The sequence below is a fragment of the Phalacrocorax aristotelis genome, chromosome 4 (genome assembly GCF_949628215.1).
Source record: "Phalacrocorax aristotelis chromosome 4, bGulAri2.1, whole genome shotgun sequence".
Classification (NCBI taxonomy): Eukaryota; Metazoa; Chordata; class Aves; order Suliformes; family Phalacrocoracidae; genus Phalacrocorax; species Phalacrocorax aristotelis.
In genome coordinates, this window is record NC_134279.1 from 33,760,301 (window position 1) to 33,777,454 (window position 17,154).

The 17,154-nt window shown below is 41.9% G+C and overlaps 1 protein-coding gene across 6 annotated transcripts in view; it reads right to left on the reverse strand.

Annotated features, from left to right (window-relative positions):
• HERC3 (HECT and RLD domain containing E3 ubiquitin protein ligase 3) overlaps positions 1-17,154 on the reverse strand; it is a 52,648-nt gene that overhangs the window by 12,117 nt on the left and 23,377 nt on the right. For 3 of the 6 annotated variants that reach the window (XR_012660287.1, XM_075090852.1, XM_075090853.1), the window contains 15 exons: positions 16,871-17,092; positions 14,381-14,472; positions 13,256-13,386; positions 12,475-12,635; positions 11,884-11,960; positions 11,034-11,158; positions 10,427-10,486; positions 7,933-8,044; positions 7,048-7,237; positions 5,196-5,359; positions 4,546-4,659; positions 3,272-3,295; positions 3,096-3,185; positions 1,164-1,334; positions 417-560 (listed from right to left, as the gene is read on the reverse strand). Coding sequence is in view for 5 of the 6 variants with exons in the window: in XM_075090852.1 (XP_074946953.1) it covers positions 417-560; positions 1,164-1,334; positions 3,096-3,185; positions 3,272-3,295; positions 4,546-4,659; positions 5,196-5,359; positions 7,048-7,237; positions 7,933-8,044; positions 10,427-10,486; positions 11,034-11,158; positions 11,884-11,960; positions 12,475-12,635; positions 13,256-13,386; positions 14,381-14,472; positions 16,871-17,092 (1,877 nt within the window). In the remaining variant the exon portion in view is untranslated. Of the gene's footprint in view, positions 1-416; positions 561-1,163; positions 1,335-3,095; positions 3,186-3,271; positions 3,296-4,024; positions 4,174-4,545; positions 4,660-5,195; positions 5,360-7,047; positions 7,238-7,926; positions 8,045-10,272; positions 10,308-10,426; positions 10,487-11,033; positions 11,159-11,883; positions 11,961-12,474; positions 12,636-13,255; positions 13,387-14,380; positions 14,473-16,870; positions 17,093-17,154 lie in introns of those variants that run through there. The other 3 variants (XM_075090851.1, XM_075090854.1, XM_075090856.1) reach the window with 3 other exon arrangements.

The window sequence follows — 17,154 nt, forward strand, 5'->3', positions numbered from 1 at the left end:
AGACCTTGAAGGTGATAGTGATGCATGACTAAGTGGATTGGTTGCTATTACGTGAACAGCAAGGGAAGTACAGAATTCTAATGCCATTACGACCTAAACCTCTGGTTCTGTAAAACAGCACATGATTATCACATTTGTGATAAGAGTTCTATTAACTGTCATCTGATACTTAATGCAAGTCTTATTATGGGATAAGAATAAAGAGAAAGAGCCAACTCCTTAACAGGCACAATCACCACTGTTCTACTAAAGTTAATAGACCTATACTAATTTCTACTGACAGAAAATAGAGCTCACATTGTATCGTGTGTCGAAAAAATGAGAGGAAGATCACTTCTTTCCCATAGTTTGCCACTGACTTTGATTTTAATGCAGCATATTATTTCAACCTGGACATATAAAGGGCAATGGCTTACCGTGTCTGAAAACCACAGCAGGTTTGACTCTGGGTAGTAAGTAAACATGCCATAGATGGGGTTGAGGAGTTCTTTTAATAGCAGGAGGAAAAATTCCTTTGTCACTCCTCCAGCATCAACAGCTTCCTCACCATCAAAGATGACCTGCAGAAAAAGCAGGTCAGTAACAGGGATGCAGAGCCGAGACTGAGCAAACCACATCTTTCTAATTGGGAGCCATGCAGAGCCATTTGTTTAACATGCCCGAACCCACTACAACCCATGAGCCTGTTCCAGTGCTCTGCTTGCAGGGAGGGAAAGGGAACAGGGGGTGGCAAATGAGATATTTTGAAAATGTTTAACTCCTTACACAAGCCATAAATAACCACCTGTCCTCCCAATAAGAGAAGCAGCAACATGACAGCAGCTGCTGAATTTTGTAGCAACCTCTCAGATGTCCTGCAGAAGAGCAAAACAGACTGCATAATACCATAGAAATGTTTCCTCCCCCACCCCTTATATAGTAGACACACCAGGAAGAGAGAGTAAACCCCATCCTAGCCTTATTGTAAATTGTCCACTGCCAAAACACTCCAGGAGTCAGAGAGGAGAAAGACTCCACCCCTACGTTGATTAGATCAAGTGTTCCTATATGCTATACCTACAGATAAGCCACTGTATACTGGTGAAGTGGTAACATGAAGGGCTGAAAGGCTGCAGAAGTGTCAGCTGGATAAGAAGGTGCTAAAAGGTGTGGGGAAAACTTACTTTAAGAGGCTTTTTCAAATCAATATCTGAATGGATGCTCAACTCCCTTAAAGCATCGCCGACTAAGTTACTCCTGCGAACATGAAGTACCAGGAAAGGGCTTCTGGCCAGCAAAGGCTCCAGGGTGAGAAGCATGAAGACATTCTGCAAATTTGCACCATTTATTGCAACCTATAAATAAGAGAGGGGTGAAAAACAGCTGTTGCTCAGCTCCTTTCTTCCAATGAAAGGAAAACAGTTAACAACTATACACCTGGTGTTCCTTTCTTCCTTACTCTTTTAGTTTGGTTTCCCCAGGGTACAAGGATTAGGTACTCACTCTGTACAAGTGTGTGTGCACGTGTGTCTACCTGCCTGCCCCTCCGTTTCCCACACCAACACTTTGAGTCCACGGATCAATTCACCAAATTTGAGCAGAGATCAAATTCCTGAACAGTTTTTTTCACATGAGGCAGGTGCGTGGGAAAGACACTTTACTGATGCTCTTATTGAGTCAAGAAACTCCATGTGAACACAACCGTGATAAGAGTCCACAAGGGAGAGCAGCGTTACTAACATACCAGGCGAGGAGTTAACAGCGTCTTGCAAGGCACCAGGGAACCCATCACATACCAAAGCTCCCATCTACAAGGACTTTCTGGCATTGGGTAAGGCACAAAGTCCAGTCAAAGCTTTGACCACACATAGTATGTTCATTCTCATGCATCATCCACAGTCAGTGGCAAATCTACATTTGAAAATTCAGTTTAAAGTCAGTTGACCCTGTGACAGAAATCCACTTGGAACCAGGCTTCTTCCATTCCAGCACTCAGAAGTACTGGTTTCTTTGGCCTCTAAGTGGTTGTCTTCATAAAGATCCTATCTCTCAGAACAGCAAAACCTTGACCAGCCTGCTGTCCTGCCAAGACAGGGTAGATGCCCTCCTCAAGCAGTGCACTGCTCACAAACTGAGCAGCTGGAAATATACAGAAGAGGGTGGCAAAATGAAAGCAGAAGGTGACTCCAGCTTCTGAGTGTAGGCCAAGACTCTTCTGCCTTACTGCAGGCTATATGTTCAAGCTGCTATAGAAAAGCTAAGGGATGGGTATTACATGGAACCAGCACCATGGCCATGACTAACTGTGATGACAGTTTTCCACCCTGAAGGAACCTGAAAACCAAGGACCTCGGCAAACCTGTTTCACAGAGGATGGGACTAGTCCTGGACCCCAGCTGCACTGGATGAGGGACCAGTGCCCAAGGCTTTGCCCCTCCCAGGAGTCACTTGCATGAGCAGTGTCTGGCACTGGGAGGTTTACATTGGCACAGAGGCCAGCTGTCCTTGTCAGAGCCTGGCTGTGAGCTGGCTTGGCTGCCACCTGCAGGGTTAGGGTGCTGGAGCTGAACAGCTGCTGTGAACACACTCTTGGGAAGCCTCCGGTCTGCACTCCTCTCTGCAGATGGGTGGGTGAGCTGCTGACAACAGCTGCTGCTTGCAACCACAAGCAGTGTCAGGAGTCAGTCTTCAACCTTCACTTCTGACAACTACTCCTCCTGCACCAGGCAGAAACTTGAAAGAAGTGCCCACTTACCTGAAAGCTTATCTACATTTCCGGCCTCACAGGTCCTCTGACAGATACCTCACCCTACTTCTTGTCCTTGGACTAACTATCATAAATACACAAGCATTCCTTCCTTACACAGTTTAAATTTCCACCACATGCACATCTGGCAGTTCTGATGTTACCAAACACATTGAAGTGAAAGACATCAAGCACTGCCTCTGCAATATCCAGGACAAGGAGGTTCTCCAGCTGCTGTGCTCTCCCGTATTATGGAAACAAAGCGCTGTACATACTAACTCCCAGTAAAGTCCTTTCCTTGCAGGCACCAATGCAAAAGGCAGGAAAAAAAAAGAAATAGGGCAGGAAAATTGGGAGACAGAAGGATTACCTGCATCTGTAGTTCTGCATCTGTCTGTAACATCTTGGTCTTAGCCTGAGCATCAAAGATGAAAGGATAAGAACAGAGTGTCACAGCATCCTGGAAGAAAGGCAGGTAGATTGGTTCCTAATTACAGCTTCCATAGCACTTATTTAAAGAAGTGTAATGAAAAACAATTTTCTTACCTGCATGATAGACGGTCTTACTTTCTGTGAAGGAAAAGACAAATACAAAAGTCTTACTCTTTTGATTCTGTCTCTTGCATTTTTTTGGACAGACTAGTTCAAAGGTGACCCAAAGAAAATTTTTCTCCTCTGGCACCAACAACCCTGTTTTGTTCCTCTTAAAGAAAAGCATGGGGACTTCCTTCTCTAGAAAACTCACAGGTCTAATTCAAAACTTGCATCAAACATTACGATGACGACTAACTGGCACAGAAGCCTGTGCTAGCCTGTCGTAAGTGAAACTTCTCTTATGAAGAAAACTACCCCCAAGGCAGAGACCATATGAAACAACAAGACAGACCGTGGGGCCACAACATGACAATGTAAGACCACTCCTGCAATGCAAATTACTCCTCTCATTAGCCATATTGGTACATTTTTAACTATCACTGTTAAATTAGAGTCAATTATTGCTCTGCTCACTGAAAGTAAGCACAGTTAAGCACTATTTAAGTGATGGAAAGTGGGGGACAGGGGACACAGCACACAACATTTAGAAAGTCCAGAAACACACACAGAAATTCTTGCTACACTCAGGTTTTACTCTTGCAGAATCCCCTGGCATGTTTTTTGGTGTTTTCTCACACTTGGGATGCCTTTCCTTGCTACAATTAATCTCACTGGGTTCCTACAGAGAATATTCCAGCCCTCAGATTAGTTATCTCCTTTCTTACAGATGGGAAAGTGAGGCATAAAAGAGGTGAAGGGTCTTACCCAAGATCACCCAGCAGGTTACTGGAAGAGCCAGGAATAGAACCCACATCTCTTGAGTCTTGGTTCAGTCCCCTAGCCAGAACGCCACACTGACTCCTCTTACAGAGCAAGATTTTAAGATCACTGGCTACATTATTCACAATACCTGCCTAAACAGCAGAAGTAAAGGGTAAAAATTATAATTTTAGAATATAGGATTTGGCTCCTGAGGTCTCAATTACATTAAAAGGATCCAGTGACTGAATTAATGCCCTTGTCCAAGGACTGAATGAGATTCACATGAATAATCACAGATAGTGTTGCAAGCATTAGGTAAATATTGTTAGCTCCAGCTCTTCTGACAGCCTTATTTTAAGTCAACTTTGTCAAGCCACTGAGTGTCCAAATCTGAGAGACTTAACATATAGATGCTCCTATACTGAATACATTACACTCATTAATGATATTAAAAATGCAGATCTCTACAACCAGAGACACAAACATGGATAACTACTTCAATGACTATATATAAAACTTCTTACCATTCCAGCCTGATGCAAGAACCACATGAGATAATCCTCCTGAATGTCCACCAAGCTGGAAATCTCAGGGATATAAAACTTATCATATTCTATGTGTCTCACCTTCTGATTTACCTGGTGAAGAAAACAGATGTTTTTCAAAACATGGATACATTCAGCATTTTTCTTACAACACGCAAGTTTGCTTTCATAAAATCAATTATAGGAGCTTGCAACAATAGGCCCCAGAAAGTCTTGCAGAAACACATAGTCCCTTATATTCTACTACAGACCAAGAAGATTCGAGATAAGCGTCTTTCTAATTTATTTTAGTTCCCTCTTCCTCCTCATCCAGACTAACCACAGCACCAACACAGTGGGAGCAGAAAGCATCATGAGACAGGCATTTGTGATGCCACAGGGCGCACAGTCTGGTGGCTCAGCAGCAGCATTCTTTAGGGTAAGTTTTTCCTAGCATTTGAGACAGGACTAAACCACCTTCAGATACCTTGAATTCAGGAAAACCACTAACATCTTACCCACGTGGTGTCTTGGTGGACAATGACACAGCTCACAAGCCAGGGCCACGACCACTCTGGCCCTGCCAATTGGCAAAGGGCAGACAAGACTGAATCATCTTGAGCCAACGCACACCCAGGCTTTCCTCTTACCTTGTGGAGTTTCTCCAGAAGTCTGAGAGCAGCTGTAATGTAGCTACTGAACAGGACTGGGATCAACAGTGTCTTTCTTCCACTGAGGAGGTAAACAACTGCACCTTTATAGAGGTCCACTAGCCTGAGGAAGTATCTTGGGCACACTTGAGACCACCAGTTATCTGGAAAGCAGAGAAACATCAATATAAATCCTGAATTAAAGGCCAGAGTAACCCCTAAATAAGAGGTAACAGCTGCAAGTAGGGGAACACACCTACAGATTGTTTAAAAAAACAACTTCCCTAACTGTGGCAACAGGAAAGTGAGCCCAGAGTCAGCTAGATACCAGAAATCGCAAAGCTCTTCCCTTTCCACTCTCACACAACCACCCCAGTCATTACCAACCCCCAATCCCTGATCAGCATGAGCACCTGAACTCAAGGTTTTTCAACCTTCAATTCAAGATACAGTTTCCAGTATCTTGTATTCAACATACTGTGACCTTGCAGGAAAACCATTGTCTCATGAATGATAAGAAAGCAGTTGCCTGGGCAATTCTCCATAGTACCACATACTTTAATAGGTGTCAGAGCGTGTCACCTGGCACATCTGCACTAAAGGTCTGAACTCCCCCTCTTTAGAAAGGTTGATTTCTTTCTTGCCAAGGACAGGTAACCCTCACCTCTCCTCTGAAGGGACCCTAACTAGAACCAATCCACCTGACAAGTAGAACTTGGAGCCTGGGAAATCATCATGTCAACTGTTAGAAACAAACACCAGTTTATCCTCTCAAGCATCAGCACAATGGATCTGGTAGGCAAAACAATCACGTGGGACTACATACGCTGACTAGAAGAGGAAACTAGGTTCCAAAGCCTCTTTGAATTTAAAAAAAAAAAAAAAAAAACAAAATAAAATCACTAAACTTCAAAATAAATTTCACCAGAGCAATGCTCCTGGAGGTCTGAATGCATTACATAGCATTTTACATAATAGTATGAGATTTAGTATAAGATAACCTTAAGAAACAGAGTAAGATAACAAGTAATAGCTTAGCAAACATGAATAACGATCATTAAGCAGCATATGTTCTGCTCAGCTTAAAATGAGCCCATAGGAAGTAATACTAGCAGAAATTAGAAGATTCAGAAGTGGGAGAAGAGCTGGGGTGTTCAGCTTGGTCACAGACCAGCTATAGGTTTTTCTGCACCTTCTATAGGACAAGATAACTTTATATTATTATGTTTAATATATTCTTTTATTTACCTTATACAGAAAGGATATTCTAATGTGGACAAACTTTACAGTAAGATCATTTAATCATCAAGATATACAAAATCTATGTTCAGAGAGGCATCATAATTTATCTGAAATTGAGTCTCTGAATGTAGTTAAACTAGATAAGGTAAATCAGATTAAACATATTAGTAAGTGTTCTTTGAAATTATATTTTATTTCTAAATTAATACAATTCTTAACCTGAATTTTCCTTTCTCATTTATTATCCACACCACCATGAATTTCATACGTTTTATATTATTGTAACTAACTTCCCATATCTACTTGTACAGCACATTCTTCATTTCCTCATTGTTCACATTTAAAATTCAAATTTTATGTTTATAATTCTTTTACATGGGAGCACAGGTTTTAGAGGGAAGACTCCTTGAATGCTTTTGGGTCCCAGCTGCTTTTTAGAGGTGACCACTTCAGAACAACACCATACCACAAATAATACCCATTATCATTGCAGGTGTTGCAACAGAAAAATTAAATCAACACAAAAACATGACTGAAAAACCTAAAGACAACACTTCGTGTCCCAGCCGGATACTGAGAGCAACATGCATCTTAAAGGCCAACCTCTTACCAAGAACTTTGCTGGGGTTGGTATCTAGGCGCAGAATAGCCATTGCCAGAGGAAGTGTTAATGTGATATAATACTTTGAGTCTTGGAAAGGTGGGAATTCAGGGAGAATCAGATAGATCCTCATTGCCTCGACATCTGGTGGTGAGCTAGACAGCTGAGGAATCAAAAAACTTTCAAAGCTCTTCAGTATCTAGAGGAAAACAAGACAAAGGAAAGCAACTAATCCCGGGTAACTGAGCACCTACTAGGTAGGTGTGTAAGAACTGATGAAATGAAGCACACTCAGCATGGGTAGACTTAACAGCTTTTGCTGAAGATCTCTTAAGAACACTCCATAGGATAGGACTAAACCGATTTTTTCTGAAACGCATAAACATTTGTTTTTCCCAGGGCTGGCCAGAGGTTAGTTAACCCTTCTTGTTAAGGTCACATCCCTGCTTTAAAAGTCAAACCCAGAGTTAAAAACCTATTAAAATTATAGATTTTAAAAGGGATGGGGAACATACAATTTTATCTCACAGCTCTGCATTTGTGAGAGAAATCCTCTGAGTCAGGATAAATTATACAACCATGAAGTACTCAACTCCTGACAGGCAATAAATGAGCACAGTCGTTATTTACAAGTATAACACACAGAATTAACTTCATCAGCCATTTCAAGTATTAAATGCCATGAGATAAAGCTTTTTTAAAAACAAGTCTTAGACACATTCTGAGAAGGTGAAAATCAGCCCACATCAGTAGAAAAGTATCCACTGATACCATGAAGGATCTGGCCTGCAGATTTGCAGTACAACCCTTCCCCAAAAAAGCTGTGTCACCTGCACATTAGAGAGCCAAACCTTTATTTTCCCTTCAGTATCCAAAACCCCAAAAGTGCAATACCTGGTCTAGAAGAATGGAGTGCTGAGAGTTCATCAGCTTCTCAAACAGCACTCTGGTGGAGTTCAGATCAATCCCTGGGATCTTCGGACTGGTTTTAAAATGTTCATCAATTCTTTAAAAAAAAAAAATCCCAGACAGACAAGCTTAAGTTTAAGGAAAAGACACTGTTACCTGTGTATTGGCATGGCCTGAGAGCAATCAAAGGAGAAGTGACCTCTAGGGAATTAACCAGACTAGAAACAAAGCAGAAGTTAGAATCTTCTTGCTAAGGACAAGATAGACATCTCTCCCTTCTGAACTCCTCTGGGCCTTGGTTAGGGTTTGGAATCTTGCAGAGAAACACTTTATTGAAATCTTTTATTTCCCCAGGACTCCTTCATTAAGAGCCTGCCTAGACAGGCCAGACTGCTTAAAACCCTATAAAAATATGTATTTATCAGGATCTTCTGTTGTCTTCATATACACTGCTTTTATAGCAAAATCTGGGTAATCACACCCAGTAAGAAAGGGAAGAGTAATGCGTAAGACAACACTGACTGCTATATAGGGGAATATCAGATAAGGGTTTTTGAAAGAAAACGGGGGAAGATATTCAAAGTAGCTTTTTAGCAATTCCACTCAAATTCTCTAAAACTAAACAATGACCACAATCAAAACACTGCACAGCTAAGAACAGTCTTCATATGGTCTTTAGTTGCAAGAAACATGGGCAGTCCTTTCTGTTGTGCTTGAAAGGCAGTAATTCACTTAGGCTACCTGCGTAAGAGGGATAATGAAGGCAAGCCGGCAGAGGACAATAGCCTAACAGCCAGATCTAGCAACACAATGTCCAGGCCAGCAGGTAAGTTACCTAGCTCAGTGTCTACAGCATGATCAGCATCTGAAGGAGAGGCCCTCAGCACCATTGTCTGCAGTCAAGATGCACATAAAACATTGCAGTTGCTAGTAAAGAAGGTCACTGCTACAATTCCATTGACATAAAGGATTTCCCAAGTCTGTCACTACTCCTCTGATACTGTGCTGTATTAGACGCTCTGAGGGAAAAGGCAGCTATTAAAGATGGGATGCGTTGGTCAGTTTGCTGGTGTGGCTCTAACAATACGAGACGCTAAACATAGCCTACTGTAATAGAATGGCTATTTCCATAACAGCACAGGCACCAGGCTGGAAACAGTTCCTCAGGGTCACAACGCAGTACAGAGCACTTCAGGCTGCGATGTGCAGAAGTAGTATTGGAGCGTGCCCTGTCTCACAGCCATAGAAAAACTGGTTTTCCATCTAACCCTGTGTACCACAACGTTGTATTGCAAACAGGCCTATACGGCGTTAGGATACTGGGTGGGTATTCTAGGATATTTCTTTCAAGTGCACTGTGACACAAGACTTTACATATAAAGGTACATGGTTAAATACAGTCTTGCTTCAGCGCCTGAGGGCTTCACATTTTTTCATTCATTTGGTCAAATATTTTCTGTGAAGTTGAGTCCTACACTAGCCAAGACATCATTAAGTGGAATGAGAACTGCACTGGGACAATGAAGTCAAACTCCACCCATTTCCACATTCAAAGGAGACATGGAACTGTTTACAGTGACTCAACTTGGATAATCTCAATAAGTGTTTCAAACCAGCATGACAACTCTCCTGATGCAGTTACACACTGCCTTGTCACAACACTAAAGAAGAAACCATTGGACAAGTGGAAAAACGCAACAATAATGAGTAAATTGTTTTCTTTTTCAAGTTGCTCTTGGAAAACATTATTCAAAGATTACTCAGAGTAGCAAAGCTTTTCTTTACCTAGTTACAGGTCATTTACTCATCACACCACCATAAAAAAATTTCTCCTCCTCCTCATCTTATGCTGTTACCTCCCCAGCATTTACAGACACAGCCAACACAATCCTTTCCAACCCACAGCCTTTGACTCAGCTATGCATATTACAACCTTGTCACCACCTATTGTTGGTTGCACTCATTTAAAATTCCTGCTTTCGTAAGCAGGAGCACAAAACTTTCCACAACTGATGTCACCTAAAAGGAAGGTGCTTCCATACTACCCCAGAAGTACTTTTCAAGAGCAGCCTGTGTCGAAGTATACCTCCACATGCACCAGACCCCACCAGCTATCTCAGCTGGGTAAGAGACTATTCAGACACCTGGCATCACCCACTTCCTTTAATGTCATATCCCTATCCCTCTCTTTTAAAGATGTTGATATTAATTTCACAAGGAAAAATAACATTTGTGATAACTCCAAGGAATCTCTGCCACTTACAGTACACTCACCACGTACTTTCTTAGACCATTTGCCTTCCTTACCCAGCTCTGACCACCCACCTCTTTAGTGGACACTCTCTGACCCCGTCTCCTGTCTGATCAGAAAAAAAAAAAAAAAAAAAAATCAAATCCCACTGCAGCAGTGAGTGAAGTAAAAGGGATTTGAGCCTGCTTCAAGAGAAAGCCACACTTTTGGACTCTGTTTGCCACTTACTTCTTCTCCAGGAAGCTTCCGTTCCAGCAGGCAGCTGAGGACAGTATCTGAACAACATTACTGTTTGCAGCAGGAATACAAAAGAAAACAGAGGTAGAGGTTATGAACAGATGTCCCAGTAAATCTCTTCAGCTCTCTTCTTTCTATGGGAAACAGTGTCAGGATCACCCCTTCGGAGGCATAGAGGGTAAGCTGTTCATTCACAATCATGTAACACCCCTCTTTGAAAGGAGGGATGTTAGCAGCACCTCCTTTCCACCTAGTCTGCCTTTCTTGCAGCAGGCACGCAGGGGAAGGAATTTAATCAGTCTGTTCACAAGTTCTTGCTGCTTTTTATTAACTCTAAGCACACAATGAAGGTCAGTTTTAAAAATCCATTTCCCACCCACCATTTGCAGTGTTCTGAGGCAGCCTCAAACTCCTCTGGTTTTGCTCGGAGGCTCTAATCTGGCAGCCTTGTGCCTGGCAACTGTCCTCCCCTTGGATATGAGCAAGAACCACACTTGAAAAGGCTGCTAAATTTCAAGTGAAAGCATGGCACGGAAGCCAACAAAATGATTTAAATAAAACTTTCAACAAAAGGCTTGTCCAGTGCCACAATACCTACTTGACAGAATTAGAACTGTTCTTTTCTAAAAGCTTTTGCCTCCAGACATCTATAGTTTCATCATTTATTAAACAGGTGTAACGCTTTTCATTTATGGTCCGGAAATCATCAGCAGGCAAGGAATTCTGTGAGAAGATACAGATTTCAGCAAAGACAAGGCTTGTAAAACAATTTCTTCTTATTCATAATCTGTTTTCTATACATAATTGATAGCTTCCTTAGTGTGGTCTCTGAACGGGTTTGGTTAGGAAGCTGTGGCATTACTAAGAAGTCCAGAAGGAAAGGTATGGAAAAAACACAAGATCATCATCAAATACACTGTTAAAAAGAAAAGAAAAAACCAGGATATAATTTCCTTGCCCTTTTAAATACCGCCACATATAACTACAGGCTTAGTACATTTATTCTAGACCTATTTCCATGTCTCAAGTGTATGTCAAACACTTCTTGAAAGAAGACAGAAGCAGAAAAACCAATTCAGTGTTCAGCCCTCCATCCCATGTATCTTGACAAGACCCTAGTGTATGTGGTCCATGGCCCTATATGCAGACCTTGGTGTCTCAGGAAGTAAACAGCCCCTTGGTTCCAATCTGCAAGAGAGACTGGACTGCCCTCCCTGCTGATCAAACTGAAATCAGTGTCTTCCTGACATGCCTCTGAAGGCATGCAGCTTTCAGCCACTCCTAAAAGGTTGTAAATCCTTGTAACAACTGTCATATTGGTAAGGCTTGTAAGGCAGAATGGACTCCAAAGTAACACTTCATTTTTGGGAGATATTACCAAAACAAAATACGCATTGTGAAGGCTGGGACAGGGGAGCAGACTTGAGAAGATACTTCATTTGTTTTACCTCATATTTGGAGCAAAGCACAAATGTTTGGTCTCCTCCAGAGAAGATATGTTTAACAATGTGATATTTGCAGGCATCTGTTGAAGAAACACACACAGTTGTGTTGGAAGTTGATTAATGCAAGATCCTACTGTGCCTTTTCCCCCCACATTTGCACTGTCAGTGTCTCAGGCTTTACACTACAAGGAGCACCTGGGTCCCTTGAAGGCCAGGCTGAAATCATTTGGAACTCAAACACTGTAGCACTTTCTTGAGGTACACAGGGCCTGGCAGGAAAGAAAAGTTGTAACTTTTAAACTGCAATGAGGGTTTTAAAGGGAAACCAAAGTCCTCAGAAATCAGTATTAGTACAATTTCATGAAGGCTCAAGGTCACCAAATGTTGAGCTCTGCCATGAAAAAAGAAAGGGAGAGGGCATACATTAACAGAGACAGCAAGAGGTGACACAGTAATTTCCATAGTGCATTTGGGACAGGAGCATGGATTTCTTTCCCAAGAACTTTCACAGAACAATGTCACTATGTCTTTAGACAGACATGGGTGAAATGAAATTATGTCTATTTGTGACTCCAAATCACACATAGTACGTACCAGGTTTCCCTGAGAGTTGACCATTGTGAGCTGCCCAGTGACCCTTGACAGGAGAGGGACACTTAACATTGCAAGTGTGCCCTGTTCCCAGCTGGCCTCTTGTTCCACAGCCAAATGCATAGATCATTCCTGAAGAAGGCACAAAGGCTAAAGTGTGATGTCTGTAATAGAGAAGGGTACAAAGTTTGGGCCTTGTTTAACAATTAAAAGGAAAAAAAAAACACCAAACCCAAAATACACAAAAACCAACCGCACAGCCTAATTTTTTCTCAGTTCCCCTAGGCCAGAAGCTGGTGCAAAGCAGCATCTTCACACTAGCACCAATACTCAGTTTTTGCCACCTGATGGCACCAGTTTACGGGACGGAGCTCTTTAGCTGGAAGTGACAAAGAGCAGTGCGTGCCAGCATAGGGCTGATGGAATTAGCTCAGTCATTTGCTAAGCTTGTACATATCAAAAGGCAGCAACACAGCACCAGTGTTATTAGCTCTCTTTTCATGAAAGAGTTGGAAACTTGTGACCAGAGGGGCTGCTGCTCTAAAGCCCTGCTGAATTATTAAGATGGAAAGGTATCTTTTACCAGGTTACAGCTCTAGGGAATAACCCCAAATGAAAAACAACCTCCTTTACAGGACCTTAAAATTCTCATGGGAAATAAAATTTAAACTAACTTAGCTTTGGCACATAGGATGCAGAAGCAAGACTATTCCCCCTATTTACAAAGCTCCGTGTCAGCATTAACCTCCACTAAAGAGAATTCCTGACTGCACACAGGACTCACCTGCCACAAGCAATCTGGGATACTTCACTGCCCATTAGCTCAAGAACTCTTCGGGGGTTCACTTCATCATTCATGGAGTCATGTCCCAGTTGCCCACAGGAACCTGCACCGAACGTGAACACCCCTCCACTCTGTTAGCAAACCAAACAGCATATTCTCCATTTAGGGACCCATAACCCAGCAGTATCTCTCTGACTCCAGTTCCAGTACAAGCCCAAGCTTAGGCAGAGATTGTTCAGGATTTCCAAAGGATTCAGAAAGAAACTTGGGCTCTGCTAACACAGCTTCCAAATAGCTACCTTGCCACCCATCAGAGATTGACAGAATTATTTTCAGGTATGTCTAACACTAGCCTAGCTTCCCTGAACCATCACCAGACAAGTCTGAAATCCCAGCAGGTTTAAACACAGCTGACTAGCACCCATTTCCACAGTACTTCACACCCGTCTCTGTCAGCTGGTGATCAAAAGGACTGTGACCTTTTTTCTTTAAAAAGGAGCTTTTACATAACTAATCTTCTACAGTGTTTTTCCCACAGGAATCCCAATGTCAGCTGTTTTAATTCATTTTACAGTGGAGAACACTGAGGTGCCAAAAAAGGAAGCAACACCTAGGCAGCAGCAGACACAAGGCAAGAACTGAGCATTGATCTACCAAATCCTAGACCTGTCCTCTGTCCACTAAGCTATACACCACTTAAAAACAGCAGGTTTGGAACTGAAAACCTCTTGTAAATGCTGTGAGGGACCGCTAATGTTTCATTTGGACAGCCATTCATTTTGGCTTGCATGTTATTCTGAGGCACAATACCACTTACTTTTCATCTTCCAACAAAATGCTATTTCCATCCCTTTGGACGTATGTTCGTTAATTTTTCTACTCAAAGCTCATTTTTTTAGTGATTCACCTGAGTTCTACTATTCATTACCATGGATTACTTCAAAACCAGCAACGGATCATGTCAGCAATGAATCTCAGAATAAATTATAAGACTATAGTTTCTTTTACTGGAGTCAGATGGAATATGGTAAGGCAATCTGTTCTTTTCTACCATTACCCAGGAAACTAATGTGAAACCATCAGGCAGGCAAATAGCAGCCAGGGTTCCGAGGTTAGCATCTTTACCTTTGTCAGAACTGCTGTGTGTTCTTCACCACAGCTGATGTAAACAACCTTCTGAGACCGCAGCAGCTTCACATGACAAGGGGATTCTCGGTCTGCATTGAAGAAGGAGAAAATAAAGGAGCTGTTTCATAAACACAAACCTAAATGTCCAAGAAAACCACTGGTAGTTTGATTTTCAGATGTGGTCTACATGCACAATGGAAGCTTTAACAACTGTGGGGAAAAACCCCACGTCCTTGTGTACTTCACTGCTGCTTTCCTCCTCCAATTCTTAAGAGATCTCTCCTGGCTCAAGGAAAGTTGTCCAGCGCAAGAATGCAAATACTGCAAATGTTGTATAAACTCAATGTCCACTTGCAGTCTGGGAGGTATGATGAGTGCAGCCTAGCTACACCCACCTTCAGCCTCATGCTCCATTCCAGACTCCTCACTGATGACTGTGAACATTTGTTTCCAAAACCCTGCTTAGACCTTTCTGTACAGAACAATCCTGACACGTGGGAGACACCAGTGCAACACACGACAAGCTGAATCCCAAGGTGTATTTAAATGCCTAGCCTTCCTTCTGTTGTCATCCTTTAAGAAGATCCTCCTACTTGCAAAGGCTAATCTCTGTCAACCGTTAAATGATGCTTTTCTCCTTCACTCTGACATTTTAATCATTCTCCTGAGGATTAATACACTAAGCAAGATTACAAGTTTTACTGATGTAAAAATAAAAGCTAAGTATTTCAAGGAGCAGTAGGCACCCCAGAACAGTTAGACATTAAGGGGAGCAGCTGCTTACTTCATACCAACAAAAAAAAAAAATCAGGTTCCTACCTATAGAAGTTGTCTATTTTTTAAGATTCTCACCCAAGGATTTAACAGATGCTTTTTTTCTGAGTAGTGAAAGGAAAATGGTCACATTTTCATGGACTCAGAAATAAGAGCAGATCTAATTTACTTTTTTCTGTATTTTAGCACTCTGATTTTTATTTTGACAGGAATGACACTTTTTACCTCTACAGCATAATTGTTTAAATAACAGTGCTGCAGACAATTCATATTTGTAGACCTTGCTGTTCATGTTCACTAAGGATAATTCACACTGTCTTACCATGATTCACTTGCCATAAATATCAAGTATTTACTACAATGTCATGTACTGAGGGTAAGCAGAGTATGATCCCTGGCCCACACAGCCCCACAAGTAGATGTCCCTTACATGCTCATCTAAGATTAGCCCCATATCAAAGCAAGCCTCTCATATATAAGCTGCAGCTTTGTTGAAATTAGAAGCATTTACCTGCCAATCTACATGGAAAGAACATGGGTGCTCTTATATAAGATCAGGTCTAGCTTACATATAGTACAAGAGACTAGACCTGGAGCATTTTTGAGAGAACACAAGATATGCAACAAGTCTTACGGTTGTGTTTCATACTCCTAGAAGTGTAAAGCAAAATGAAATTATGTATACAACATTTGAGCATCCTTTGATAAGCTACTGGCTATTTTTGAGTAATTGCTTTCAACACATGTTTCAGTTGATAGGGGAGGTTGTTAAAATGCATCATTCCATTATAGGTACGCAAAACGTGAGGTAACACTTCTCTTGCAACATGCAGTATTTATATGCTACTACATTATACAACCTAACATTTACAGGTGTATACACCTCATGTATCACCCATGTAAAATAAATTATCCATGCATAGTAGGTACCATATCCACACTCAGTAACTCACCTAGATATTTAAGCGACCCAGCAACTATGCAGAAAACTATGCAGAGGTTGATTTAAAACTCTGAAGAAAAATCCTTTGCTAGCTTTTGCAGAAAAGTTAAGAGTATGTTAATATAAAAGCAGGGGAGACACAGGCCTTTCAGACTAGTGGTAATGTCATATTCACTCTTCAGCCTCATTTATAAACCTATCTCCAAGTCTATTCATGGCTAGGCTTCACTGAACATGGCCACCTGAAAAAATTACCATTGGCCCTGTGCGTCTGGAAAACCATGCCAACGATAAACTAGACAACATTTTACAACACTGAGCTACTCTGTTGCCATCATTTTGTAGCATACAGTTGCTCACCAGTCAAAAACACCTTGGCAAACAAGGGAATGGGTTCAGCCTGCTGTTATGCATGGAGAGCCTTTGCTCCACATAAATTTCAAACAAAGTACGGACAAAGCATTTTTGAAAGAGGAAGAAAGAACATGAGCACTTCCCTCAATGCCTGCATGTTCACACACACATTTGAAAGATCTTTCTTTTTGACCTTCCTCACTTCCACTAACATCCATAAGGGGAAAAAAGTGTTTCTGTCACTACTAAGTATAAAAGCCTGTAGAGTCCATCAGAGACACTTCCTCTGCTCTCTCCTCCCAAGGAGTTGCTGAGGTTTACATATCCACTCAGTGAAAACATACTGTCAATGCAAACAGAGATACTAGGCCAAAAAAAGTCCATCCGTCTTTCACCTAGGAGCATAATTTTAATACCTCGTTCATCACTTAGTCCCAGCTGTCCTGAGCTGTTCTTCCCCCAGCCAAACACAGCTCCTGAGAGAGAGAGGGCAAAGCTGTGGGCTCCGCCTGCAGCAACCTGAGCCAAAGGGATCCCATCAAGAGACTTGACACGTTGTGGACTGGCTTGGGAGGGACATTCTTTACCCAAGCCCAGCTGACCATAGCTGTTCTGCCCCCATGTGAAGAACTGGCCATCTGAAACAAGTAAAGAAAGGGAATGGTGAGTAAAAGCCAGTCAACAGAAAAGCAAGTTTGTC